The following is a 22,818-nucleotide window of genomic DNA, read 5'->3' as shown; positions in this document are numbered from 1 at the left end:
TCTTTTTTCTCCTCCTTCTTCCTCTCCTCCTTATTCCAGGAAAAAAAATGTTCTTGAAGGCAAAAACGCACAAGAGCAGCTGAGGGCTTCCGAGTACAGAGCTTTCCTGGAAAACACACATCTCACCCCTGGTCTAGTGAGCCGCGACACACACACACACACACACATGCTCACACACACACACAGAGCACACAAAAACAGATAGAGAGAGGGAAGGAGAGTCACATTTTCATCTCCTAACCACAACTGTTGAAGCTGTAAACTCAATGTTCTTCATGACGGAACTCAAAGGGCCTGATCTTTGTCTGATCCACAACCCCCATCCCGGTTCTGGTCCTGGTTCTTTAGAGTTCTTCTTTCCCCATCCCCTCCATAGGTGACACACACACACACACACACGTGACACTTCGATAATTGAGGCCCACTGACGTGTGGAGTTAATCCACCCGGGCAGGACGTCTCATGAAGCTGGACTTAAAGCAAGGTCGCCACATACACACACACACACACACACACACACACACACACACACAGTGTGACAAGGGGTTAAAGTCAATACTTCATGGTCAGTCGATATGACTGGACGAAAACAAGCTGACGTCTGGAGGCCAATGAGTGACTCAGTAGTGATGGAGGGAGAAGGCTGGACCTTCTCTGGCTTCTCCAGCTACCAGACCTTCTCTGGCTACCAGACCTTCTCTGGGTACCGGAGAACCACGGAGAGAACCCATGCACGAGAACGTGGAGGCCTCCTGCCGACAAAACAACGATGGGATCCACTTGGACGCAGAATCCGTTTATTGTTCCCGTTTTCAGTCTGACATGAAGCTCAAATACAAACGAAGGGGGAGCCGACCGACCGTCCGTCCGTCCGTCCGTCCGTCCACGTGCACGAGTGCATCTACTTCTCCTCGCCGTTCCCCCCCGCGCCCTTGATGAGCCGTTTGTTGCCCCTCTTCCCGCCGGGCCCACGAGGCTTGGCGAATGCCTGCTTTAAGGTGTGCTCCATCGGGTGGACCTCCTCGTACAGGAAGTCCTCTGTCAGGCCGTCGCCACTGTCTATCTCCATCTACACACACACACACACGCACGCACACACACACACACACACGATGATTCTCACCCGTGACCACCAAACTCAACTGAACCTCCACCTGCTGTCTGGGTGCAAGGGTGTTTTAGCGCCCCCTGGTGGCGACAAAGGGGATTGCGCTGTATCGCAGACGCCGTCCGCACTCATGAGAGGAACTTCATATCTTCTCCGAGGTCCTTGGGGTCAAACATCTCGCAGGTTCCTGCACCTCCCGTTGTTGTTTTGCTTTTTCATCAATATTAAAGCTATTATTGCAGCTATTAGCATGTAGCTGTTAGCTCTGGAAAGTGGCGTCAGATGGCTAGGTTACGACTTGCGGCCGTATAAATAGCATTTGACTTAGCAAAGTCAAACGATTGGTGGTTTTAGCTGGTACCTTTTTGGAGACCTCCAGCAGGTAGTCCCTCTCCACCTCCTCCAGTAGCCTGTTCTTGCAGCTGGAGTACAGCATCCGCTCCTTGATGCTGCAGGTGTACCCGGGCATGGAGTAGATGAACACTGGAGGAGACACGCAAACGTCAAGTTTTGGGGGAATAAAACAAAAAGATAACAAACGGAGGGGGGGTTACTGACCCAGCGCCTCCTGCAGCTGGCCCTGGTAGGAGTGCTTGAAGACAAAGAAGTGGTATCTGGGCGAGTCCGTGGGAATCCTGTACGGGAGCTCATGGGTTTCTGTGGGTTTGGTGTTCACCAGCTCAATGGTCTCTTTTTCCACATCCAGCCTCTGCAGCACAAAACGACTTTTCATCGGGGGTCCCGTCGCGTCCGGAGCGTCTCCGTCGCGACGGGACTCACCAGCTGGATGTAATTGATGCGTTTCTGCTTCAGCTGCTGCAGAGCGCGCTTGGCGTCGTCCTGCAGCGGGAACGCCAGGCCCTGCAGAGCCTGCGCCCTCTTGTCCAGGCCGAACTCCATCGTCACCTGCGCAGAGCCGACACGGGTGGGGGTGGGGGTGGCGTCGGACGCCGCCGCCGCCGCCGTCGCCGTCGCCGTCGCTCCGCCCTTTCCCACACGGGTGACGGGCGGGGAGGCGAATCACAAGTACATGACTCGTCAAAACAAGAATTCCCCCGTTGTTTGGGCTGCCGGCACAACACTCAGCTATTGTTAGAGAAGCCACCAAACCCCAACAAATCAATGAATGGGTCAATTATACCAAAGAAGAAAACACCTCATGGAACCCATGTAGACTGGATGACTCACCGAGGGACCCACACGGCTGTGTTTACTCGACATCTTCATGTTTGTCCGTTCATTCATTCATTATCAGATGCAGACATGCAACCAGTCACTCTCCCATTCACATGTCAGATAACCACCGTTCACTCATCCTATAGGTCAGAGGTCGGCAACCCATCTTTACACTGCGGCTCTTGGGAAAATAAATTATAAATATGTAATTGAAGTGTATTTCATTTGTGTTAATTCCTTTTTTTAATTTTTAGTTCTAACTTGGAAGATTATTGTGATCTTGAGATATTAAATAAAATTATATTGAATATTTTTCGCCGCTCAAAATAACGTCACACTGGCGGAAGCCGGTAAAGTCCCGATTTGCAGAAGCTCAGGAGCAGAAGTTCCACAAACCAGGTAAAATAAATATTTATGAAGATAATTTGCAACATTTTATTTTTTATTGTTTACTGACACAGTGATTTTTTCCCGATTTATTTTCAAAATTCAGGTCAAGGCTCCGCTACACGCTCTGAAAGCCCAAAGCCCAAAATGAGTTCATTGAATAAATAAAATTTAATTTTCTCTGTAATACTTTGTGAATTTCAGAAGCAGCACACTTGTTTATACAAAGTGTAAAGGTAATAAAAAGCAATATATTCAGTGGTACCTTTATTTTAGACGTCAAAAAATAATTGCGGCTCCCAGTGTTTTCTTTTCCAAGGAAACCGGGTCCAAATGGCTCTTTGGGTGTTACGGGTTGCCGACCCCTGAATTAGACGGTCAACCGTTCACGTGTAATATACAGGACTGTCTCAGGAAATTAGAATATTGTGATAAAGCTCTTCATCTTCTGTAATGCAAATTCCAAAAACAAAAATGTCATGCAATCTGGATTCATTACAAATCAACTGACATATTGCAAGCCTTTTATTATTTCAATATTGCTGATTATGGCTTACATCTTAAGAAAACTCAAAAATCCTATCTCAAAATATTAGAACATCATGAAAAAGTCATTTTTGTTTTTTTAATTGCATTACAGAAGAACTTTATCACAATATTCTAATTTTCTGAGACAAACATTCACCCTCTCATTCACTCATCTGGATAATTTGGACGGCGTGAGGAACCTGGAGAACCCTGAGGAACCCTGAGGAACCCCACGCGGATGCGAGGAGAACGTGGAGGCTCCGCTCAGGAAGGTTCTCGTGTTTTTTTACCCGCGCTCGTGCCGTCGGGGTCCCGATTCTCCTGCGCTCCTCCTGCGGACACGGAACGGCGTCCTGAGTGGGCCGACCCTCGCCCACGCCACGGGGCGGGATTTAAAAACACACAAAAAACTCACCCAGACAACTTTATCCTGCAGAGACAAGAGCATGTAAAGAATTATGGCATGGAATATCACTTTGAATTAGCGTGTTCACACACACACACACACACACACACACACACACGCTCTGGCTCTACCTCCGTGGCTCTGATTTGCTGCAGCTCCTTCTCGGCGGCGGTGAGCGGCGCCGGCGTGGAGCAGGAGGAGCGGTGGCGGAGATACGCCTGCAGGCAGAGGTCCTCCTGCGGGCGGAAAGCTAACGTTTACGCCGCCGACCAGCTAGCCGGAGGAAAGGGGGCGGGGCTTAGCGACCTCCACTGACCTCCGCCGTGCCGAACAGCTCGTCTTTGATGTGACCTCCTCCGAACTCCTTCTTCAGCGTGGCGCGGGTGGCGGCGTACACCATCTTCTGCCTCACCTCGTCGCCACGGAGACCACAAAGACGAGTGTTATTATGGGCTGGAATTTAACCGACGCTGAGGATTTCGGATTTCGGAAAGAGGACAGTAAGTTGGAGGAGGCACGGCGAAGGGTGATTGGCCGGGAATTAGACGGAGGCAGGTGATTGGCCAGGGGTCAGATGGAGGCAGGTGATTGGCTGGAGGTTAGATGGAGGACAATGATTGGCCAAGGATTAAATGGAGGCAGGTGATTGGCCAGGGGTCAGACGGAGGCCGTGAGTGCCCGGGTGTTAGATGGAGGCAGATGATTGGCCGGGGGTTAGATGGAGGCCGATGATTGGCCAGGGGTTAGATGGAGACCAATGATTGGCCAGGGGTTAGATGGAGGCCAATGATTGGCTGGGGGTTAGATGGAGGCCAATGATTGGCTGGGGTTAGACAGAGGCAGGTGATTGGCTGGAGGTTGGCTGGAGAATGGAGGCCAATGATTGGCCGGGGGTTAGACGGAGGCAGGTGATTGGCTGGAGGTTAGATGGAGGACAATGATTGGCCAAGGATTAAATGGAGGCAGGTGATTGGTCGGGGGTTGGATAGAGGCTGATGATTGGCCAAGGGTTAGACGGAGGCCAATGATTTGCCAGGAGTTAGATGGAGGCAGTTGATTGGCCAGGGGTTAGACTCCTCAGCATCATCTCTTACTTAATCACCATGGCAACCTATAATGGAATTTGACTGAAAGGGGCATTTTGAACATCCGGCTGATTCCTGGATGGACCGCCAAAAAACATCGCGGGTGTTATTTGAGGTCAGAGAGGCCTCGTGGTGAGAGAAGGTGATGTCATGACCTACCGGTGATTGGTCGGGCGACCAGGCGATGAAGATCCACTCGAACCCTTGCGGGTTCTGGGAGTCCAGCCGGTAGAGGATGTAGCACGGCTGCTGCGGCGTGAGCAGCGGGAGCAGGAACTGGTCGTAGTCCTGGTCCCAGACGCGCCCCGGCGCCCGGTACGAGTCCAGCACCAGCTCCTCTGTGGACACAGATGCCGGTCAGCCGGCGGGGAAGATCGGACACACCCCGACTCCACCGCGAGTGTGTGTGTGTGTGTGTCCGAACCGTTCCTGATGACGATCTTCACGATTCTGATGGCACCTCCTCTCGCTCGCGCCAGGAACTCTTTGAGCTCCGCTGTTGCTACGGCGACCAGACAAGAGGGCAAACGGGTCAGAAAAGAGTCCACAAGAGAACCCGGGGATCCTCAAAAACCATCTCCTCCACACGGTTACTGAACACCAACGCCTCATAAATGATGCAAAGGCAGGTGAGAAAGGTGAGCGAGGTTCTTCGCCTCCGTTGGCCCCTCCACCCCACCTCCGGTTACCGAATGCACATGCACTTTATTCCACCCATCGATTTAACAAACCCGATCGGCTGTTAAGATGTACAGATATGAGCGTAGCGGTCGGATCCCGCCGAGGAAAGTATCACTACCCCGAACTCACGGCGGAAAAAACACCCGCATCCCTTCCCCCCGAGTGAGACGTACCGTTGATTCCGGTCTGGTGGGACATCCTTTGGCAGTTTCTTTTTCTTTCTTTCTTTCTTTCTTTCCCCTCCGGGTCTTCACGCTCCTCAGGTCTCCAGCCTCTTCTGGCTGCGTCTCGGCCGGCGGCTGGCAGACAGACAGACCCAGGCAGACCAGCGACACGCTCGAGGGCCACCGGGGAGATTCCTGACACTCCTGAAACACAATCCGCGGGACCTGCGGCTCGGTGAGTAATAACACGGCGGTCAGCGGATGCGCCGCCCTAACCGCTGATGTGAAACCCGCGGCGGATCGATGACAACATCCTCAGAAGTCTGGGCGGAGGAGTGTCTCCCGTTCGGGGCTTGGAAGCGTTCAGAGACGTGTGACGTGTGATGACATTTCATCAGCGGCTGTCATAAAAAGAAAAAAAAAAAAAAAAAAAAAAAGCGTCGCAGCAGCTCCAGAGGACCCGTCATCTCAAGTTCCAGGCCCGGGTCACGACACCCGACACCCGGGCGAGAATCCGATCGACGCCGCTCCCCGATTGGCTGCCTTTAAAACATTCATGAAAGCAGGTGCTTCTGCAGGAACGCGTGAAATAAAACAAACATCGCTTGCATCTTTCTGCACGCTTACCTGCCTTTTCTGTTGCAGAACGTCAGCGCCTTGGAGGAAAAGGAGGAGGAGCCAACAGGTGGGTGTTTTGTGCTTCACCTGGCGTCCAACACATCTTTTGCACACACACACACACACACACACACACGTGGATGAGCGGTGTGATGGGATCTTGCATTATTCACTCATCACCCAGGCATCCATACATAATTCAGCGGAGCGCCCCTCCAGCCTCCATTTTTTTTTTTTGGCATCCGTCCCCCCCCCCCCCCCCCGCAATGAAGAAATCCAGAGCGTTTTTTCCGAATTTAAGATTTTTATAAAAAAAGAGTCGGGAAAAATTGACACAATTAAAAAAATGGCGGTGAACAGTCAGAGTAAAACCGTCGAAAAACGTATAAAAGTGTTTTCGGTGAGGACATATAAAATGGAGGTGGGGTTGAAGTCCAGCGTCGCTGTAGGGATCTTCTTGTAAAAACGCGACGCTCCTATAGGTCTTCCACACACGGGAGCCAAAAGGTCTGCGTGGGAGGGATGGAGGTGGAGAAAACAGGAAGCGGCGTTAGAAAGGGGCTCGTCTCCGACGCGGCGGCACCCGGCGTGAACGGCGACTCACCATGTTAGCGCAGGCGCTAGCAAACGTCATGTATCTGGGGTTGAACTGCAGCGTGTTGATGGGTCCCGGGTGCTTCCCGTCCAGCACCGCCACCTTCATCCCGCTGTCGGTGCTCCAGACGTGGACCCGCCCGTCCTCCGACCCTGCGGACGGAAAGGGGTACGGCTCAAGCGGAGGGGCGAGCGAGAAGACGGCGCGCGACGGCGAGGACTCACCGATCATGACGAACTGGGAGTCGGGCGTGAAACAGGCCTCCAGGGATAAACCCCTGCTGTTGTTGTAGCCCTTAAAAATAAGCATCGGCGTGGAACTTGCAGCGAATTAAACTTGCAAACAACGGATGCGTTCTCGGCGACGGGCGATGCTCTTACGGAGAAGGTGTGCAGCACCGATCCGTCGAAGGCGTTGAGGATGCAGATCATCCCGCCGTTGGTGCAGAGGAGAAGCTGCTTCCCGTCGCTGCTGAACTTCAGCCCCGTCCAGTCGCACACGCGGTTGAACGTCATTTCGAAGGAGGCGAAGGGACCCTTCGGGAAGGAAAGGTGGCAAAGATTTAGAAGGCGGGCGTTGCCGACCGCGCCTACTTCGCCGGGCGTCGGCTGACCTTGTCGAAAGCGCGGAGGTCGTACAGCTGGATGGCCTGAGAATCGACCCCCGCCGCGAAGATCAGCCCGTCGGGGTCAAAGGAACAAATGGGCTTCCCGAGAGGGTTCGTCAGGCCCTGAAACAGAACAAATGTCATTCACGTGTTAACTTGGGGCCTCAAACGCATGGATACGGAGGCCGACTGAAGGGTCCGGCATGTTCTGGGGACATCTGGTGGTCAGAAGACCGACGTCTACCCAGGATGGACCAGCTCTGCATGTACATGTAACAGTAACAATACAAATGTAATGTAACTACTACTTAATGTCACATAATTTATTACTCATTCATTGCCAAAGAAAAAAAATCCAAAAACTACTAGTTGCTGTGTTTCTCCAGCTGTTGCCGGGTTTCCGGCTAGTTCCGTAACTCGGTCCGCGATGGCGTTTCTTGTTAAACTGACATTTTTAAAAGTCTGTATCTGGTCTGGACACGCCTGCTTACAGACATTCACATGCACTGCTTCCAAAAGGCACCATCTGCAAAAGACTGCAGTGTTTTTTTGGATGCGGCTTTCGTGAACACGTTTTGCTGCCATTGTACTTTGGCTTTAAATTCTTGGACAGTTTGTTGTTTTTACGGAAGGCTAACTTTAGCATACCGTCATATCCGGACTATTGAGCGCACCTCAATATTAGCCGCACCGGCTAGCCGATCGCTATCTCGGGCTTCCTCCTGCGCACTAAAACCGTCAAAGTCGTTTTCTTCGGTGTCGGAGTTGAACGGACTCAAATTCACGATCATTTCATCGGGTCCGACGCGACGAGGATAAATGTTTTAGCGGCGTGAAGCTCATTAGCCGCCCACCAAAAAAAGTCCATATATTAGCCGCATCGTTGTTTACGTGAAAAAAGTCGCGGCTTATCGTTCGGAAATTACAGTACTTAACTCCGTGTTTGGTGTCAAAATGCAGACGTAGATTGTACTCCTTGACAACCGACGCTGCCTCGTAACACAAAAGAAATACTGTTTTTTCCTCCTTGAAGCAAAAAACATGAAACACATGAAATGACGTGGCGGGCCACATTTGGCCTGCAGGCCTGAATGTGCAACAGATACAACATCTACCGGTAGAAGATGGAGAGATGGATAATATAGACACCACCGTATGTGTGTGTGTGTGTGTGTGTGTGTGTGTGTGTTTGGGGTTCCTGCCCCAGAACAGCCACCTGGCAGTTTGGCGAGCGCAGGTCCCAGATCCTGATGGTTTTATCCAGTGACCCTGAAATGAAGGTATCATCCACCGGTGACATGGAGAGTGCGATAACTCTATTTGAAACAAAAAAAAAAAGATAATTTCATTTGATTTAACTAAAATAAAGGCGAAACAACAGACCTTCATCTCTTTTAAAAGACTTGTTTTTAGTGAAAATATGATTTTTAAATATTCTCGTGGACAAGGCTGACCTTGCAGTGTGCCCGGGGAAATACCGGATGTACTTGTTGTCGGTCAACGACAGGTACCGGATCGTATCTGCAAGACACGTGACACGGCGCTGGTGAGCGAGGCCTCGATTCCCGGTCCCGTTTCCGGTTGCTTCCTTACCGTCCAGTTTATTGGAGCTGTAGACCACCGTCTGAGCGTCTCCGTGCGTGTAGCGGATCAGGTCTGCCCCGTACTTCTTGCTGAACAGAGTCCACTTGGGTCTGATCGGGGAAAGACCAGTTAGACCAGCGGTTTCAAAATAAAATAAAATGGGCCAAAATTCAAAAATGGGACAAAGTCGCGGACCAACATTGATATTTATTGAAAAAAAAAATCTTCCTCCAGATGTAACAATGAACCCAAACAAGTTTTGCTTAAAAACGAAAAATCGAACAAGCATAGCTTAATACTATACAATATATAACTTAATATTGCACACATGCAAAATCCTCTTTTCTGCCGAAGTAGCAGGGTGCCAGTATTAGCATTAGGTCGCTATGACTACTGTCAACAGAGGAGAGGGCGTTTAGGGGTCCTGTTGTGATTTTCGTGCCAAAACACCAGCAGAAAATTCTGGGATTTGTAGAATTAGCGATAAATGTGCTGTAGACTATACCGGCAGGCCAGCTCTAATAGTCATTTGATATGGCTCTTTGGGCCAAATTTGGCCCGCGGGCCAGAGTTTGACACCTATGAGTTCGACCAACAGTTCTCAGTCCGATTCAAAAACACTTATTTGTCCCATGGGGGCAATTAAAAGACACATGGACATGTGGTACATGGACAATGTACCACAAGGCTATAGAATAAATAGTACATCCACATAGCAAAAACAACATAAATAACAACAGCAGCTGTGATCGACTGCTTGAAAATAATGTGCAATGAATTATTTAGGCATTCAGACAGAAAAGTTGATGATATTTCGGACAAATGTTTTGTGTGTGTTGGGAAAGTGTGTCACCTCAACAGGGTCCCTGGACCCAAAACATTTATCCAGACCCCCTCGGTAAACCGACTTACTTTCCTTCCGTGATGTCGTATAAGACGATGCTATCGTCGTCGCTGCTGGATATGGCGTTCTGGCCGTCGGGGCTGAAGTCCATGCAGTTGACCTTCTGGGTGTTTTCTCGGTAAACCCTGGCCACCCTGAAGCTCCGCAGCACACTGTCCGTGATCTTCATGTCTGCAACGCAAAGCTTCTAGGGGAAAAACATGACGCGGAAACAAATGCAGTCCACGGCTGTCATCGCTATTTTAGCATTTAGGTATTTTTCCCGGGTGGGGGACGCGTTGAAAGTGTCTGAGCGCACATTTAGCAAAGATTCCACGGAAACATGGAGATTAGTTGTTATTGTTTTCGCGGAGCTGCGTTTGAAGGGGAAAAGACGAACCTATCCCACTTCCGGGTTAAAACGGATATGACGACAGAAAGCAGGAAGTTGTGCGTCTCTTTTTTTAATCGTCATTGAACTTATAAATTATAAACAAACAAAACATATAAACAAATAAACAAGGCTAAATTCAATGGATAATCAACGAGGAAACACTTATTTTGATTACAATCAATTTATTGTAAGCGTAAATGAGAGTAAAGGCCTTTGCTCAATGAATCTAATGGTATAAAACGCTATATTTTGGGGGGTTTGGATTTTTTCGATAAGTGTTCAAGATTTTTATTATATCATTCAAAATCTTTTTGAAGAAGGTAAGATTGAGGGAATTTGCATTCTGTTTTTGTGCATGAAGGACTTTGCTAGACCTAAAATAACATTGACACAGAGTTCATCTCTTTCGTTTCCTAAAAGTAAACCAAACGTTATATCATCATCTTGAGAAAGAAATTAGTGATGGCGGAATTTTATCTTTCATCCATTTTGGGGTTTTTCGCCCAAAAGCCTCGTACTTTTTCGCATAAGAAAAATATATGGTCTGCAGTTTAAATATTGTGGAAGTTGTGCGTCTCGTGCGACTATTTTTATTTCCTTTTCTAATTTAAACATTCTATTTAGTCACGAATGGAATGTTTAAATAGGTCAAAAACGATTCCGTGGGTGACTTGCCAGCTATTTCTTTTTTATTTTATTTATATATTGCCAGCTCCGATGTGTATTCTTGTTTAGGGCGCTGACGGAGACAGGATTAAATAATTAAACCTAGAATTATGAATCTTTAACAAAAACTCTAACATACACGGTAAACCTGTGACGCCGTTTGAAAGGTTGCTATTTTTACTTTGAAAGAAATAACCCGGAAGTGATACGGAGTTACACACGTGTTTCCGCTGGAAGTGTTGACCCCTGTCAGCGTCAATGTGAATCTTTGCTAGAAGATGATGATGAACCTCCGGAGGGGAAAAGTCTGTTCGGATGTCTTCCGTCTGGCCGCCGGAGCTCGACCCGCCAGCCAGGTGACCTCCGCCGGGGAAGGAGAAGAGAAACCCCGCCTGAGGGCGATAGACCTGGCGCGCCGGGTCCGGCAGGAGATGAAGAAGAAGCCAGACGCGGCCGAGCCGCAGCTGAGCGTCCAGCAGAGGAGGCTGGTGGAGCTCAAGAGGTTCACCCTGCAGCTGCAGAACGTACATCCCAACGTGCTGGCCAAACACCTCGTCCGGGGTCTGCTGCACCAGGATGGAGATATCATTGTCGTCAACAAACCGTACGGCGTCCCCGTCAGAGGTAGTCACCAGTTGCAGATCCATCCATTCATCTAGAACGCTTATCCTGGATCTCCAACGAACCTCTTGCATGTGTTTGGACTGCGGGAGGAACCCCATGCAGAAACGGGGAGAACATGGAGACTCCACACTGACATCACATATAGCCTATCTCCAGAAAGGTCGCTGGTTGGAGAAAAATATTGGCAATTTCTTTTACAACCTGAAAATGAATTCTTCAGATGAACAGATTTGGTCCCCCAGAAAATCATCTGAATTTCCATGCATCTCTGCTTTCTGCCTCCCAGATGTTCCCGGGCTCACGTCCATCTCCTCCTTGTTGCCCGTCATGTCCAAAATGCTGGACGGCCTTCGGCCCGGGTCCGTTTCCCAGCTGCGCCCCTGTTTGAGCCTGGAGAAGGAGACCACCGGGGCGCTCCTGCTGGCGAGGAGCGAGGAGGCAGCAGAGCGCATTCTGGACCTCAGAAGAAATGGTGAAGTGGAGAGGAAGTACTGGTGAGTGCCGGCGTGCAGCTGCAGGAGTTAGGCTTCGCCACAATGGCTGACGGATTTTTTGTTTTGGTCCCAGGGTGATCACGTCCGGCGTCCCGGTGCCGTCCGAGGGAGTGATCGACATTCCCATCATGGAGAAAGAAGTCAAAGGTTCCCAGCCTCACTACAAGGTCATGTCAACACCCTGCTTGTCTTGAACACTCTTTGCGACCACTCGTTCTCCAAGTCAATGTCGTCTTCAAAATTCTAGATGGCTCTAAGTCCCGTCTTCAGACTAAACGATACAGGCGACGGTTTGACAAAAGTCCGCGGCCATCGGCAGGCCCTCCCCGCCGCCACAAAGTACCGAGTCCTGGACAGCGGCGGCGGCTGCAGCCTGGTGGAGCTCCAGCCACTCACGCGTAAGAACGCGCATGTAGCTTCTAGCTGTTAGCATCAAAAAGGACGGCGTGGTTACCTGTTTTTTTTTTCCGTTTCTGCAGGGGTGAAGCACCAGATGAGGGTCCACATGGCATTCGCGCTGGCTTGCCCCATTCTGGGCGACCACAAGTACTCCCACTGGGACAAGCTCGCTCCCCAGGTGAGACGCCGGACGGCCACGATCACCACAGAGCCTTCACGAAGGCCTTAAAGAGAACTTTAACCCCTCCGTGTCTGCATACCGCTCTTACACAAGAGGAAGTCCTGCAGAGATGAAGGTGTGGAGGATGCAGGGGATTTGGAATGAGTCCGTCAGAGAGACAGCACATGTTAGATGGTCAGGACGATGTCGAGGTCGGACCTGCCGGGGAGATTTCCGGATGAAGGGAAAGAGGATATGAGGTTAGCTGGTGTGAGGGGAAGAAGATACAGGAAGATGATGCTGTGGTGAGCAGCCTGAAGAAGACGCAGCGGCAAGATCCGGTCTCCGGATTGTAAGATCGGCGAAACATTTCAGAACGGCGTCTCACCGGTCAAAAGCATGCCGTCACAAAACAACATTCAGACTATAACCGTTCGTTGCATCGGCTCGCTTAAAGGTCAAAACTCAGCTTTCATTCACACACATTTATATTCTCCTCAGATGTGGGTAAATTCAAACGGCAACTCAGACAGATTTTCCAGACTGCTCTTGTCTCCGTCCGCAGGTGCTCCCGGAGAGGGTGCTGGCGAAGCTGGGACTCGAGCAGAGCAAGATCCGCCACCTCCCTCTTCATCTGCACGCCCGACGCCTAGTCGTGCCCGGCACCAGCGTCTCCTGCCCCCTGCCAAAGTTCTTCACGCAAACCCTGAGCCGACTGCGTTTAAGCCTCCCGGAAGAGAAGGACGACAGATAACCTCTTCCTCGGGTGTTTGGGGAAAAAAAAAAAACGTCACGGCGTGTCTGACGGTGCAAAGCGTGGAGCTGCTCTGCGCCGCCGCCGCCGCAAAGGAAACGTGTCAAACTACTCCTTTCTGCCGAGGGCTTGTCCTTTCACGTGCACTTCTCTGCACCTACGTATGTTTTTCCAGATCTGCTTTTCGTGAGACGTCGGTTTCCCGGGCGACCGGACTGAAAAATAGATCCGACCTCGCGAATGACAACAACACGGCTCTTGAACTTGTGCGTACTTCAGTTTGTATTAAACACACACAGATACACAAAGCGTTAAAGTTGTTTTTTTTTTTTTGAGAACAGGCACAGGTTCACTTCTGTACATACCGGTGCGATACAAAAGAGGTCGGGCGGCGGTCCCGGCGGAGAGGACGTAATGCATCGGGTTCGAGAGGTGTAGCGAGAAGTGAGGTTATCGAGCGAGGGGCTAAATATCCGACCCCTACTGGTCAGACCGTGATTTTTGAAAGGGGGCCGTCCGCCGCCCCGGCTTCTGCCCGGCCGAGAGCTGCTTAAGAAATCAATCCTGATCCGGCGGCGGCGGGCGTGAAGCCTGGCTTACTTGCACAAGCGGTGGCTTTTTGAAAAACGGAGCCGGGGCGGGGATTTAACCCCCGCCGGCCGAGGACCCGCTCTGGATCCGGCGCATGCTTTCACGGAGCGCTCCTCTGGGAGAAACAACAGTTTCACAAGGGGTCCGTTAACTTTGAGGCCAGTTTATTGAGTCAGGAGGAGTACTGCATAGTCAATAAGTGACCGAATTACCGTCCCCCCGCTAATCTTAGCTCATGCTCTCGGCGCCGGCGTTGATGATCTCCTGGATCTCCCGGACCACGATGATGCGGGACAGCATTTGTTGCACCTGCTGAGTCGTGAGCGGCTGAGAGGAGTACCACATGGGGCTGTTCGGGGCCACGACCGGCTCCGGGGTCATGTAGTACGCGTCGTTGCGACCTTTGACGCTCTGCGGGCTGGAGAGCAGACACAACGGTTTGGGATGAAAAAAATAAACAAAAAAAAAAAAAAAAAAAACGCCGCCACGCGCAAACTCTGAACGCCACTCACCATTTGAAGAGATAAAAGTCGTAGAGTTTGATGGGGCAGCGGAGGGGGTTCTCCGGGTCCTCCACCTGCTCGTCGAACATGTCATCTGTTCCGGGAAACGAGCTGGTTAGCGACAGCGCTAGCTTCACACGCTAACTAACAACGGCGCGAGGGTTTCTCCGAGCACCTTTCTGTCCCGCGTTGTGTGAACTCTGACCCTTCAGAAGGCGAATGCTGGTCGCTTTGTCCTTGGCGTTGGTGGGGTTTTTCCTTGTGTGCCTTAAGACCTTAGAGAAAGCTACTTTCAGGTGCTGCTCTGGCGTTATCAGACGGAAACACCTGGAACCACAACATTTTTTTTTTTTTGTTAAACATTTAAAACACGCGTGTGTTGTTAAAGAGCAGATCTCCAACTCACTTGGTGTTGAAGTACATAAGAGTCGTGAGCAGAGTGCCCGGCGAGTGCGCACCGAGCTGTTTACACTCCCACAGCATCTCCTCCGTCACGTGACTCGGAATGATGTAGCCTGCGAACGTAAACGGTATCGATCGGCAACGTCCGCCGAGACGACGGTGAAATAGCCGGCGCCGCCGACGGGCTCACCTAAGGGATGAACGCTGGGCTTCCAACCGTCGAGGACTTTGTGTAAACACTCACAGAAGCGAGTGTAGTAAGGGTCGCAAAAAATATCATCCACACGGCCATTTTCGGAGATATACTGTTTAGAAGAGGGAGAAGGAACGTGACGAACGTGGAAACGCCCCCCCGGACCGCCGCGTTTGCGCGGGAGGGCGGCGACACCCACCTTTTGGATGCACAGGAAGATGTAATATAGAACGTCCGCGGAGAACTGTCCCCCGTCTGAGCCTCGCGCCTCCTGCGTCATCAGGGAGAGACCCAGATTTAGCTCGGCGACGGCACTGGACACCAAGTCCTCCTGAAACCGCAGCGGCTGGCGACCTGGACGAACCCACACAGACGAGTCTCTGTTCAAGGCCGAGCCGACCGAGTCGGTCCGGAATTCAAAAACGCGCCGTAGGTCCGACGCTCTTCCGGATCCAGACTTCAGACCCATCAAATCCGTCCCCGTTTCACCCGGTCGTGTCAAACAAAGGGGTTTCCGGGGCAACTTACGTCCGATGGGCGCCAGCTTGGTCTTCTCCTGCTTGTTCAGCTCTGCGTTTTTTTGCTTCACCCAAAGACACCACACCTCCAGGCCCTCCTCCGGCTTCAGACACGCCGGGACCAGAATTTCCGACGGCGGTTCCGCTTGAGCCTCGGCCTCTACCTGAGTCTGCGCAGAGCCGATCACATAAATGCACAAGTTAAAGGCGTTCCGAGGACGCCGTTTGCGCGGACAATGACGGAGCGGTTTGTCACGCCTCCTGCGGGTCCAGATTCTGGCGGAGACGTGCTGTGGAGGAAACAGGGCACGGCAAAAACACCTGCTCTCACCTGTAGATGGAGCTGCTGTTCCTGCCCTCCTTGGCTCTGCTGCTGACTTGGGTCCCATATGTGCACAGACTGGGTAGTGTTGTAAGTCCCGCCTACGGTCTGCACTGCCAGAGGTATGTGAAGGTTCCCGTTCATGAACTGTGCCGGAAACAACGTCTGTACTATCTCTTCGTGCGTCCCGGTGGAGACCGCCTGGACGTCTGCGGACCTGGCCACGGCGCCCGGCGACACCTTGTCCTTACCGTTGGCGGCGGCGATTTGCACGGCGCTGTACGTCTCCTGCGGAATGGCAATGTGAGTGACGCCCTGCGGCTGCGGCGTCGAGTAGACGGGGATGGTCCAGGTCTCCCCTGCGGGACCCGTGATAGTTCCCGTGGTGCTGTACAGCTGGGTGCTGTCCACGGTGAGCAGGTCTGGCCGTATGGACACGTAGCTCTGCTGCTGCCCTTGAGGGATGGCTAGTACGGTAGCCACCTGCTGTCCCTGTGGAACGGCGTAGGACACGGTGATGGGGGCGTCCACTTTGCGCTTTTTGGCAGGCTGGAGGACGGCTGAGACCGTCGCAGTCCTCCTCTCTATCTCCCTGGAAGAGTCCTGTTGGTGGGAGGGGGACATGGCCTCGATGGTCTGGATGTGGATTTGCTGGCCGGCCTCCAGCTGAATGTGCTGTCCATCTGGCAGCTGAATCTGCTGCGTTCCCTGGAGCTGGATTTGGTGACCGCTAGACAACTGGATCTGCTCTCCGGCCACGGCGGCCACCAGCTGTGCCTGGATCTGTAAAGCGCCGTGACGGATCGGGAGTAAACGCACAACGGACGCAGAGGGAAATAAATTACATTCAGCGCCGACCACTATTTAAAAACCGCACCTGCTGTTGCTGCTCATCGGTCAGCTCCTCCTGCGGTACGAGCTGGGCCGTCGAGATATCCTGCAGGTCCTGCGGCGAGGACGAGGCCATCTGCAGAACCTGCTGCTCCTGGATCTGAACCTGGCCGGGAGAAGAAAACAAATGAGACCGTCAACAATCGCAGGAACGACTGCTTCATTTGCAAATGAAATTTTTCACCATGGCGACTAAAAAAAATACTGAACGGATCCCAATTTTACATCCACGTGCTGATAAATACCTTGTGGAGAAGCCGCGAGGCACTTGACGGAGTCATTTATGAAACCGTACACGCGGCTTATTTAAAACAGACTATTATGCGCTCGGATTTTAAATAACGGGTAAAAGCTGACGGTTCAAACAGGATCGGCCGCATCGGTTTTTAATCTGCCTTGTAAATCCTTTTCATCTTTCCCGCACAACAGAGCCGTGGAGAAGGCGAGCGGCGCACAGCCATCCAACTCGGACTAATTTAATTTTAGCTCCCCATTGTTTTCCTCATGACAGTGAGTAATGCGATCGTTTCGGCGGCCTGCGAGGCCCATCGGTCTTGTGCCGTTTAACCCCTGGAAGTTGTTGATAAAGCTGCCCGGGGAGATAAATACGACCTGAACACGTGGCCATTTTTCAGTTGAGTCCAAAGCGGTGCACCTCGGGCTCCACATGCGCTCGTCGCTTGGCAGCAGCGGGAATCCTATCATGAATTATACCTGGCTTCTCTTTTCCACGAAGCCCCGAAATCGCATTTCTAAGGCGACGGTTGGGATTCAGGTTGCGTTTCGTGTTAAGAGGAGCCGAGACGTGACCGAACCTGCACTTGAAGCTGCTGATCAGATCCAGGATGCATGGCGAGCTGGGGTGAAAGCTCCGTCGAGGTCACCTGTACCTGTTGTAGAGCACGCACGTTCAGTGGGGGGCCACCCGCGTTGCACATACAAGTACCCATGGATTAAAACGAATGCACTTACCGGACAAGCCAGCTCTAAGAGAGAGCCTGCCACTTCCGTGCTGTCTGTGTAGACACAGTTGGCACCTTGCTGCTGGTACACCATGGCTGTGGTGGTGGTAGCGGTGGTGGTGGCGGCCCCTCCCTGCTGGCCGAACTCCTGCAGCACCTCGGGCCCCTTGGCAAGGGACTCCAGGAACTCCTTCATCCGATGCTGGGGAACAGTGCGGGCCTTCTGCCGCACGTATTCGTCGAAGGACACCACGCCGCTCTCCTGCTCGTTCATGGTCACCGGGCCTGGTGGTGGTGGGGGACAACAAAAAAGTGACACATTTGGGAACGCGAAGCTTTAAACTGTGATTTTGTAGAGCCAGCAAAGAAAAATAAGCATCTCGGAGGGCATTTTAATGGGGCCTGGATGAGGATGGTAGCTATTGCAAGCTGCAGTTATTACAGCTCATTTTAAGGTGCTACAAGTACACACATATATATATACATACACGTGTATGTATATGTGTATGAGCTTGAGGAATCAAAACGAGGGGGTTTACAAGACATTGTGAGCCCAGAGGGGAGTGCATTAGCTCTGGAAGGCTTTCTGTGGACTTTTCCGAGCTGCAGCCAGAAACGTGGCTCAACGGTGAGATCTCAGTCAGCACAAAGAGTAAAATGTGCAGAGACTCGGGGGGAGGAATTCAATTCTTAAGACGCCGCCGTCTGTCGAGTGCCCCGCTAAGCTAACGTTAGCTGCTAGCTAACAGTCCCTGCGAACATTGCGAAGCTAGCGAGTTAGCTAGCTAGCGTCGAACAGGGACACAGTTCGGTCACGGCCCGGGCGGCTAGCGTTTTCTCCGAAATCGGGTTTAATTAAAACAAAAACAACGCAAATGTTCCACTCCCCCTCCCGCAAAACGATCCATTTCTACCACAAAGTCTACTCGGAGGGGGGGTGCGGGCGACATTCCGCTCATTTACACAACATGACGCTAGCTACTCGCGAATGCTAACGCTAGCTCGCTAGCTCAATTCCCCCGGATCCCGTCATGCTACCTTAAATAAAACGAAATCCTCTCCTTTCCGCCGAGGCACGATGTTTAACACTAAAAAGCCGATAAACGTCTATCAGCTACCGCCGGCATGCCATCCGCTCCGCCGCGCAGCAGCGGCGCAATCCCGGGGAACAATGACTGCAGGCGGACACTTTGCAATAAAATTGGGAGAGCGGCGGCGGCGGGCAGGCGAGGTCTCTGACGTCTGCTTGTTTCGGGCTGATCCCGGCTGCCTCCGAACGGGGGAACAACTTTCCCCCTCCTCCTTCTCCTCCCGGCTTCGGGAGGCTTGCTTTCACCCGAAACACAAGCCGGCCGCGGGTGGAGGGAAAACAGCCTCTCGGGTTCTTTTTTTTACGAGTGACGGAAGTAAAGGCGCCCCCTCCCACCACCTCCTCCTCCGTGTAAACAACGCGATTCTTATCCCACTTTCCCCGTGATTCGCGACTCGGGATCGACCCCACTTTGCAAGGCCTTTACACGCTAAGAAACACCCCAAACTCCCGCTGTTGGGACACCCATCATGTGCTCAAAAACAGTTTTTATTTCCTGGCCCGGGTGCAGACAAAACACCGCATGCATGTGGTCGTGGGCTTGCTAATCCGCCCCCCTTGAAAATAACAAAAACTCCCCACCACTTTGGACTCCAAAGTGTCGCCTCTCGTCACGCAGCGTGGGAACGCGTGTGCCTTTAACGGATGGCCCCGCAACTTCCCCAGTCACCCTTAAAGAGCCCGGCGTGCGGTGCCGGCGGGCCTCCCCCTGCTCGCCCCACAACAAACGGCCTCTCCGCCGTCTTAAGGTGGACCGGGGGAGATGCTCGTCACGCATGCGCAGTAGGCGCCGCGCCGCGGCCACGGAAGAGTTAATTCCCACACTCGGGATTCGGATTTGGTTGATTCGGTTTCATCCGAGTCACTCAAGTGATTCGGTTCACTTGAATCACTTGTTGCCCACCAACTTGGAAATGATTGAAAAAATGTTTTTCGTGATCCCATTCACATGTTATCCTTGGGTGTCCCAGTCTGCACAAATCCTGCCTATTTTTGTTTATTTAATCTATTCATTGCTATTCATTTCTTTCACTATATTAAGAATAAGAACAACTTTATTTATCCCAAAGTTATTACCCAAAATTATCCCAAAGGAAATTGTTGTGGTAGAGTTACAAGAAAAATATAACAATAATAACTAATAGTAGAAAATTGTACAAACAGTAAAAAAATAAAAGAGTTAAAAAAAGAGAGGAATATGCAATACAAATAAACTATAAAGTGTCTTAAGTAACAAGTGAAAACTATAAAGTGTCTTCAGTAATAAGTGAAAGATAAAGAGTGCACAGGAGCAGGAGTATGAAAAAATATTGTACATGTAGCTGTTATGAAATATTGCACATTTATGAACATATATACAGATACATTTACAGTAAGTGGATGAGATTTTTTTTTTTTTTTTTAAGGATTTAAGATTTATGTTGTTGTGTATTTTCACCCTCACTGTTCCTTGATGTTGCCCATGATGTTGCTGCTGCTATTTATGCTATCTTTTGCCTTTCTATTTATATTCATATTTATTTTCCTTTTTTTTGTTTTGAAATTATAACTGTTACACTGCTGTGACAAAGGAATTTTCCCTATGGGGATCAATAAAGTTTTTTTATGAGTTCACAGACTATTATTATAAAATTCAACACAAATACTGTGGACCCTCAACATATTGCGGTTCACTGTGTCACTGTATGATATAAAATTGTAAAAACCAGTGGTAAAGCGAACAATCTGGGATATAAAATTGTATCACGGATGGATTAAAAATTCAGTTTGTAATCTGCAATACAATTTCATATTGCAGATAATACAGCGGATAATGAGGTATAAATGTGTTTTTATATATTTATTATTTTAATTCTTTGTAATGGAAAAATAAGCAACCAACCGCAGCAGGGTGTTCTGTATCCTGGGCTCAGCGATGGTAGCATTATCCTCTCCATAGCACAGCATGCATAAAGCATCTCGCCTTGCAATTAATCCTTATCAAAATGCACAGAAAGCGTATGGGAAAGGTTATTAAGCATGTGGGGAGAGTCATAAAGCTTTTAAATATGTCTAAATAACAAAATGAAAACGTGGTCGCTATTTCACAGATTTTTGTTTACCGTGACTGGTTCCAGAATGTAACGAATAAGTGATTCGGTTCAGCAGAATCATATGATTCAGTAGTGTTTACAGCGAGTTCACCAACTTGAGTCATTGAACCGTTTCACACGAATCATCTGATTCAGTAGTGTTTCCAGTTAGCCTGCTAACTCGAAAGAGTGATTCGGTTCAGCAGAATCATATGATTCAGTTGTGTTTACAGCGAGTTCACCACCTTGAGTCATTGAACCGTTTCACACGAATCATATGATTCAGTTGTGTTTACAGCGAGTTCACCAACTTGAGTCATTGAACCGTTTCACGCGAATCATCTGATTCAGTAGTGTTTCCAGTTAGCCTGCTAACTCGAATAAGTGATTCGGTTCAGCAGAATCATATGATTCAGTTGTTTACAGCGAGTTCACCAACTTGAGTCATTGAACCGTTTCACGCGAATCATCTGATTCAGGAGTGTTTCCCGTGAGCCTGCTAACTCGAATAAGTGATTCGGTTCAGCAGAATCATATGATTCAGTTTTGTTTCCGTTGAGTCCAACAACTCACGTCAGTGAACCGGTTCAGCCAAACACCTGATTCAGTGTTGCTTCCAGTGCGTCTGCCAACTCGAGTCAGCGAACCGGTTCAAACAAATCATCTGATTCCACCGTTTTTCGGGTGATTCTGCTGTCTCACCATATGTAGGCCTACTTAGCAGCAGCCAAGCATAAGACCCAAAGGATCCAACTTAATGGAGACCTCAAATTCGTGATTTGTGACTCAGTACAAAGATTCAAATCATTAACCTCGGTGATTCAGGAACCCCCTCCAGCTCTACTCTGATTGCGGCAGTAAAAGTATAAACACCTGCGTGGGTCATTTATTTCCTCTCTTTTCCCTTTTACTACAGTCCAACATCCAATAAACCCTTCGTATATCCGCTATCTGGCAAATGCGATCCTAATTTGTGCAGAATCAATAAACACACTAACAAAGGAGTTAGTGGCGTCAAACCACCGGGCCCCTTGTCTAGCAGCTGCTCCACATTCCTTCAAGTGACTTTGCGCCACTGTAAGAATCTTAACAGTAATCCCTTCGGGGGGGATTTACCTGAACACAGCTGTCAGAGAAAGGTGAGTTGCGTGGACTGTGGTTGATATCACAATGTCTCATTTCAGCGTTTTCCGTGAAAACAGTCCCGATTACAACCTCCGGGCGCGTGTCCTCCCCGCGCACACCCGTCCCCCCGGAACTGCTTCGCCACGACTTCGACCCGGCCTCGATTTTTGATGGCGACACCTTTCCGTGGACGGTTGCCAAGTAACCAGCAGGTGCAGCTGTCAGGACTGAGACGTCAGCCCGAAGCCCGGATAGCTCCCCGCGCAGCCCGTAAATCCACCGCGGTCAGATGTCACTGCAGCCGCGGCGTGGACACATTCTGCACGACCCGCTGCCAGGGATGGACTGAGGAGAAAGGGAAACAAAAATCAGGGGTAAATCTTTATTTTCTGGTTTTCATCAATAACTGCAGGTCACTGTTTATGGAACATCCTCCCTTTGTGATGGGGTTTGTGTTTTAGATGCTTTTGTGAAATAGCAGTAGTTTGCATGACGAAACTTGAAAGCTTAATCCCGTGCATGAGGAGATTTTCTATTTATTTCTGCCGTCCACGCTATGGCAGGAAATATATCCCCATGTCATTAAATAACAGATTCATTTTATGCACATTAACTGCCATTGTAACGCTGTGATTATTTTTTTTCAGATTTTGTGAAGCTGTCATGCACTTTTGTTTTCCTTCTTTTAGATTTCCTTCTTTGAGCTTTAAACTCTAGACCCACATCCGGGTTTTTTTTTTTTTTTTAACAATTTTCTTTGAATATTTTCAATCAATATTGAATTTAGAAGCTCCTTATTTTTTCCTTTTGTTCAATTTTGTATGGATGATTCCACA

At 50.2% G+C, this 22,818-nt stretch overlaps 4 protein-coding genes across 10 annotated transcripts; 1 reads left to right on the top strand and 3 right to left on the bottom strand.

Annotated features, from left to right (window-relative positions):
• Nucleotides 1-783: 783 nt before the first annotated feature.
• On the bottom strand, nucleotides 784-6,145 carry twf2b (twinfilin actin-binding protein 2b). 2 transcript variants are annotated; one of them, XM_086169001.1, is made up of 11 exons: nucleotides 5,545-6,145; nucleotides 5,115-5,192; nucleotides 4,850-5,028; nucleotides 3,922-4,017; nucleotides 3,737-3,841; nucleotides 3,615-3,629; nucleotides 3,490-3,531; nucleotides 1,889-2,014; nucleotides 1,667-1,817; nucleotides 1,470-1,591; nucleotides 784-1,069 (listed from the first exon to the last, which is right to left on the bottom strand). In XM_086169001.1, exons 1-11 carry the CDS (start codon nucleotides 5,567-5,569, stop codon nucleotides 902-904), a joined length of 1,107 nt encoding a protein of 368 aa, XP_086025127.1. In that variant the 5' UTR covers nucleotides 5,570-6,145; the 3' UTR covers nucleotides 784-901. The 2 variants fall into 2 exon arrangements, with proteins under 2 accessions (XP_086025127.1, XP_086025128.1); XM_086169002.1 differs by lacking the exon at nucleotides 3,490-3,531.
• LOC147221930 (WD repeat-containing protein 82-like) lies at nucleotides 5,641-10,266 on the bottom strand. The gene is made up of 10 exons (XM_086169004.1): nucleotides 9,852-10,266; nucleotides 8,949-9,049; nucleotides 8,810-8,876; nucleotides 8,572-8,671; nucleotides 7,362-7,478; nucleotides 7,129-7,284; nucleotides 6,973-7,042; nucleotides 6,758-6,900; nucleotides 6,163-6,662; nucleotides 5,641-5,739 (listed from the first exon to the last, which is right to left on the bottom strand). Exons 1-9 carry the CDS (start codon nucleotides 10,010-10,012, stop codon nucleotides 6,630-6,632), a joined length of 948 nt encoding a protein of 315 aa, XP_086025130.1. The 5' UTR covers nucleotides 10,013-10,266; the 3' UTR covers nucleotides 5,641-5,739; nucleotides 6,163-6,629.
• Nucleotides 10,267-11,056: 790 nt separating this feature from the next.
• rpusd4 (RNA pseudouridine synthase D4) lies at nucleotides 11,057-13,617 on the top strand. Its single transcript, XM_086169003.1, has 6 exons — nucleotides 11,057-11,506; nucleotides 11,793-12,000; nucleotides 12,074-12,167; nucleotides 12,248-12,398; nucleotides 12,480-12,577; nucleotides 13,125-13,617. Exons 1-6 carry the CDS (start codon nucleotides 11,161-11,163, stop codon nucleotides 13,311-13,313), a joined length of 1,086 nt encoding a protein of 361 aa, XP_086025129.1. The 5' UTR covers nucleotides 11,057-11,160; the 3' UTR covers nucleotides 13,314-13,617.
• A 438-nt stretch (nucleotides 13,618-14,055) lies between these two features.
• qrich1 (glutamine-rich 1) lies at nucleotides 14,056-22,168 on the bottom strand. 6 transcript variants are annotated; one of them, XM_086168995.1, is made up of 13 exons: nucleotides 18,734-19,091; nucleotides 17,706-17,980; nucleotides 17,549-17,623; nucleotides 16,720-16,839; nucleotides 16,094-16,625; nucleotides 15,852-15,955; nucleotides 15,531-15,690; nucleotides 15,202-15,356; nucleotides 15,000-15,114; nucleotides 14,814-14,922; nucleotides 14,583-14,734; nucleotides 14,417-14,501; nucleotides 14,056-14,322 (listed from the first exon to the last, which is right to left on the bottom strand). In XM_086168995.1, the coding sequence occupies exons 2-13, from the start codon at nucleotides 17,967-17,969 to the stop codon at nucleotides 14,133-14,135; spliced, it is 2,061 nt and encodes a 686-aa protein (XP_086025121.1). In that variant the 5' UTR covers nucleotides 17,970-17,980; nucleotides 18,734-19,091; the 3' UTR covers nucleotides 14,056-14,132. The 6 variants fall into 6 exon arrangements, with proteins under 6 accessions (XP_086025121.1, XP_086025117.1, XP_086025120.1 ...); XM_086168991.1 differs by lacking the exon at nucleotides 18,734-19,091 and adding an exon at nucleotides 21,974-22,168 and having other exon boundaries at nucleotides 15,852-16,625; XM_086168994.1 differs by lacking the exon at nucleotides 18,734-19,091 and adding an exon at nucleotides 19,368-19,492 and having other exon boundaries at nucleotides 15,852-16,625.
• Nucleotides 22,169-22,818: the final 650 nt, after the last annotated feature.

This window comes from Fistularia commersonii, chromosome 21 (genome assembly GCF_037954325.1).
Source record: "Fistularia commersonii isolate RoL2024-O1a breed Wild chromosome 21, RoL_Fcom_v1.0, whole genome shotgun sequence".
Classification (NCBI taxonomy): Eukaryota; Metazoa; Chordata; class Actinopteri; order Syngnathiformes; family Fistulariidae; genus Fistularia; species Fistularia commersonii.
This window is presented reverse-complemented; position numbering and strand designations above follow the sequence as displayed.

Excerpts from the sequence above, each read along its gene's own strand:
- rpusd4 (XM_086169003.1), top strand. The coding sequence starts at position 11,161 with ATGATGATGAACCTCCGGAGGGGAAAAGTCTGTTCGGATGTCTTCCGT. Across the intron at positions 12,001-12,073 it reads GAAGTGGAGAGGAAGTACTG|GGTGATCACGTCCGGCGTCC; the intron begins GTGAGTGCCGGC and ends TTTTGGTCCCAG. Across the intron at positions 12,168-12,247 it reads GTTCCCAGCCTCACTACAAG|ATGGCTCTAAGTCCCGTCTT; the intron begins GTCATGTCAACA and ends TCAAAATTCTAG.
- twf2b (XM_086169001.1), bottom strand. The coding sequence starts at position 5,569 with ATGTCCCACCAGACCGGAATCAACG. Across the intron at positions 5,029-5,114 it reads GAAGATCGTCATCAGGAACG|AGGAGCTGGTGCTGGACTCG; the intron begins GTTCGGACACAC and ends CTGTGTCCACAG. Across the intron at positions 3,842-3,921 it reads AGCTGTTCGGCACGGCGGAG|GAGGACCTCTGCCTGCAGGC; the intron begins GTCAGTGGAGGT and ends TTCCGCCCGCAG.
- qrich1 (XM_086168991.1), bottom strand. The coding sequence starts at position 17,969 with ATGAACGAGCAGGAGAGCGGCGTGGTGTCCTTCGACGAATACGTGCGG. Across the intron at positions 15,115-15,201 it reads TCTTCCTGTGCATCCAAAAG|TATATCTCCGAAAATGGCCG; the intron begins GTGGGTGTCGCC and ends TCTTCTAAACAG. Across the intron at positions 14,923-14,999 it reads GCCCAGCGTTCATCCCTTAG|GCTACATCATTCCGAGTCAC; the intron begins GTGAGCCCGTCG and ends TTACGTTCGCAG.
- LOC147221930 (XM_086169004.1), bottom strand. The coding sequence starts at position 10,012 with ATGAAGATCACGGACAGTGTGCTGCGGAGCTTCAGGGTGGCCAGGGTT. Across the intron at positions 8,877-8,948 it reads CAGCTCCAATAAACTGGACG|ATACGATCCGGTACCTGTCG; the intron begins GTAAGGAAGCAA and ends CGTGTCTTGCAG. Across the intron at positions 7,043-7,128 it reads CGGTGCTGCACACCTTCTCC|GGCTACAACAACAGCAGGGG; the intron begins GTAAGAGCATCG and ends CTTATTTTTAAG.